This window comes from Plectropomus leopardus, unplaced genomic scaffold (genome assembly GCF_008729295.1).
Source record: "Plectropomus leopardus isolate mb unplaced genomic scaffold, YSFRI_Pleo_2.0 unplaced_scaffold27157, whole genome shotgun sequence".
Taxonomy (NCBI): domain Eukaryota; kingdom Metazoa; phylum Chordata; class Actinopteri; order Perciformes; family Serranidae; genus Plectropomus; species Plectropomus leopardus.
This window is the reverse complement of record NW_024629554.1, coordinates 1-3580: the sequence shown is the minus strand read 5'-3', so window position 1 is coordinate 3580 and position 3580 is coordinate 1. Positions and strand designations below refer to the sequence as shown.

At 44.2% G+C, this 3580-nt stretch overlaps 1 protein-coding gene across 1 annotated transcript; it reads right to left on the bottom strand.

The window, feature by feature from the left end:
• Positions 1–104: 104 nt before the first annotated feature.
• Positions 105–2882, bottom strand: LOC121937696 (stabilin-2-like; the record flags this gene model as incomplete). The annotated part of the gene is made up of 7 exons (XM_042481020.1): positions 2822–2882; positions 2311–2504; positions 2090–2231; positions 1806–1939; positions 1138–1300; positions 854–960; positions 105–224 (listed from the first exon to the last, which is right to left on the bottom strand). Coding segments are annotated over exons 1-7 (921 nt in total), but the record flags the coding sequence as incomplete, so codon positions are not given.
• Positions 2883–3580: the final 698 nt, after the last annotated feature.

Below are 3580 nucleotides of genomic sequence, written 5' to 3'. Positions count from 1 at the left end.
AGAGACAGACAGGTGAGGACACATGGACAGGCAGAGACAGACAGGTGAGGACACATGGACAGGCAGAGACAGCTCCTGTGTAAATGCGTTTGTGAGTGTCTCACCTGGTTCTCAGGTAGGCCATTGTTGTCGGGGACAAACAGCGTGGACTGGACCGTCAGGTTACTGAGACGCTTCACAAACTGTCCACCTGAGACAGACGCCTGAGAGCAGTTCAGGATTTGCTGCAGGAGAAAATGAAGGTTTGATGGCAGCAACATCAAAAAAAGTTCTCATATAATTCAGATATTATAGTTGTGTATTTCTAGTTTATTTTGTTGATTTTTAATTTCATTTTAGTTTAGTTTTAGTATTGTTTTTATTTATATTTGATTATAATTTGGGGACTATTTGATTCACAAAGTTCAGACCACATTTCACACTCCTCATGTCAAGTTGACAAATTTCACCAAAAAAACAAAACTAAAAATAAATATTTTCAAACTTTTGTTTTTCTTTCAGTTAAAAAGTTTTTTTTGTAAATAATAACAATAACAATATTTTTATGTAGCCTTTATTTAACCAGGTCGGTCCTGTTGACATACAGTGACCTCTTAATATTATATTAATAATAATGCGTTATTCATCGAGTGCTTTTCAAAATACTCAGAGACGCTTAACCGAAACAAAAACAATGTCAATTCAAATCAGTAAAAGCGTACAGAATAAATAAAATCACCATCAGTAAAAGCACCACAAACAGTAGTTTTAGTGAACTATAATAATAACTATAATAGAGTTGTGTGACTGGGCTTGAAACAAAGCGCAGCGCGTGTTAAACTATGACTCAGCAGGACACAAACAGCTGACTCACTGTGAGGAAGTTGGAGAAGGTGGGCGTGGACTTGAGGACCTGCAGCAGGTTTCCTGTACAGCTGAGACCGTCTCCAACGTACCCGGGCCGACACTCACACGTCACCTCTGAAACAAACCACACATCAGCTGTTCACTGCTGATTATTGATGATCAATACATCAGAACCTCACATTACTCAGTCATCAGTAACACAGAGTTTGGGTTATTGGTCATTTCAGGTGATGATAGTTAAAAATAAAAGCTCGTGACTCTGCACCGTGGCCCCTCCTCTTCCTCTCTCACCCTTCATCCGGTAGCAGAAGGCGTCCCAGGTCTCTGTCTTTTTGCGGACGCCGTAGTCCACGATGCCAACGTGTCCGAAGCCACAGTTGAGGTTGGAGTAGGTGGTGGGGTACGCCACACGGGCCTGGTCCAGCCAGCCGGCAGCACACATGTTGAAGCCGCCCTGCCACAGGACCAGCAGACACACCTGACATGTAAACGGATCCTCTCCGGTATGAATTCTCATGTATCTTTATCTTTGTCCTAACGCCTGAGAAAAATGTCTTCAATTTCCTTTAAAAACACGAGATGAAGGCAACCAGCAGAAAGTACAAGAAAAATTTATAACAAACAAACAAAAAATAAAAAGACAGGAAAAAACAAACAAACAAGGTAAACAAGACTTGAAAAAAGTAATTAAAAAAATATAAGAATTCTGTAGAATAATTTTAAATGTTATTCTGACACTTATATAGTTTTTTCCCAGACATTTTTCCAAATCTTCTAAAAAATAATTTTCTAAATATACTAATTTTCTTAAACAAATTGTGCTCAGAATTTGAACGCTTTAAATATTGTGAAAGACGTCTGAACATAGCACAAGAGAAGTGATGTCGCTTCAGGTTTCAAAGGGTTAACTTGACTTGAGTTATCAGCTGTTATGTTGGATCTGTGTTGCCTTCACTGACCAGCTGAGCGTAGGACAGCTGGTTGTACGTAGCCAGCGTTCCTCCCTCTGCGGCGCAGGCCCGCTCAGCTGCAGTGAAGTTCATTTTGTACTGACCGTCACCCGAACGGACGTGAAACACGCCGAGCTTCGCATCTGCACACAAACACGGCAGCAGAACACACACACGTCAGAGTCACAGTGCACACGCAGCTGTCCACATACTTTTGGCCATCGAGCCGACGCGTTCACATCCTGCCAGAACAATCACGGTTAACCCTTTCATGTCTTCATGATGTGTTTTACCTTCAAAGTGGAGGTCAGTACATTTGGCTTCTAGATGACATCGTCCGTTGTCCTGGAGACAGCGGCTGACCGGCAGCTGTTTGACCTCACAGGTGAGTCCGTCTCCAACGTAACCGTCCTTACAGGTGCACTTCTTCTTCCCCTGTTCACACGCACAGGTCACGTGTTACTATAACAGACTCATGCTCTCAATACCTCAAACACACGCCTTACGTCCTCACCGGAGCCATCATAGTGCAGGTGGCGTGTTCGTGGCAGCCGCTATTGACCCCCGAGACGCACGGGTCGATTGGCTGACAGGTGTAGCCGTCTCCGGAGTAACCTTTAGGACAGGTGCAGGTCACCTGTTCTCCTTCCTGAGAACACTTGGCTCCTTTAGCACAACCGCCGTTCCACGTCTGACACACATCCATCACTACAAACAGAGACAAGGACAGACTGATGGACAGATTGACAATCAAAGAGACAGACGACAGACAAAAACACAGACAGACAGACAGACAATGTGGCACTGTCCCGGCAGGACACCTGGACAGAGGCACATGAAGCTCCATCACTGCTAGACAACGGCTGTTTGCTGGTATGGACAATGGTCCGCAACTTAGGCCATGTCCATACGAAGACGAGTTTAGGTGTATCCGCAAAAGTTTTTTATCGTATGGACGTTTCGTCCACACAGAACCGGCGTTTAGATACGGTAATTTTTTAAACCAGGTCGCAGAGTGAACAAACCTGACACTCTTGCGTTCCCGTTTACAACCCATACGCATCTTTCCTGAACCGCTGACGCCATAGCCCCACCTCCCCCTTAACCCGCATGCACCAACCCCAACAACAACGACAACGACAACGACAACGACAACGACAACAACAAAATCAACATCAACGACAACGACGACAACGACAACAACAACAACAACAACATCGACGACGACGACGACGACGACAACGACAACAACGTCAACAACAACAACAACCCCAACAACAACAACAACAACAACAACAACAACAACAACAACAATGGCGGAATCTTCTGCGCCTCACAAATGTCTCCTTTCTAGCTTGATTCATATTCTCCGCCATCTTCTTCTTCGTGTGTTTGTTTACATCGCACAAGTTTTATGCACACGCTCCGTGTCTTATTCTCTGCTGTTCTGTGGCAGCGTTACAGCGCCACTTACAGGCCCGGCATATATACTACAGCTTTTTTAGTGGCTTTGAGTAGACACACATTTCTTGAGACAATTCCGTGTTTACGAAAAACTTTTTTAAAATGAAAAAGAAATAGAACTGTCCCTGATCCGTGTGGACATATCCTTAGTAAGCCTCTCTCTTGGGTGTCAGACGTCTCTTGCATAGGTGTCAGATGTCTCGTCGTGCCTTGGTATCAGATTTCTCTCTCAGGTATCAGGCATCTTGCTTAGGTGTCAGGTTTCATGGTGCCAGATGTCTCTCCTAGGTGTTAGATGTCTCTCTTAGGTGTAAAATGTC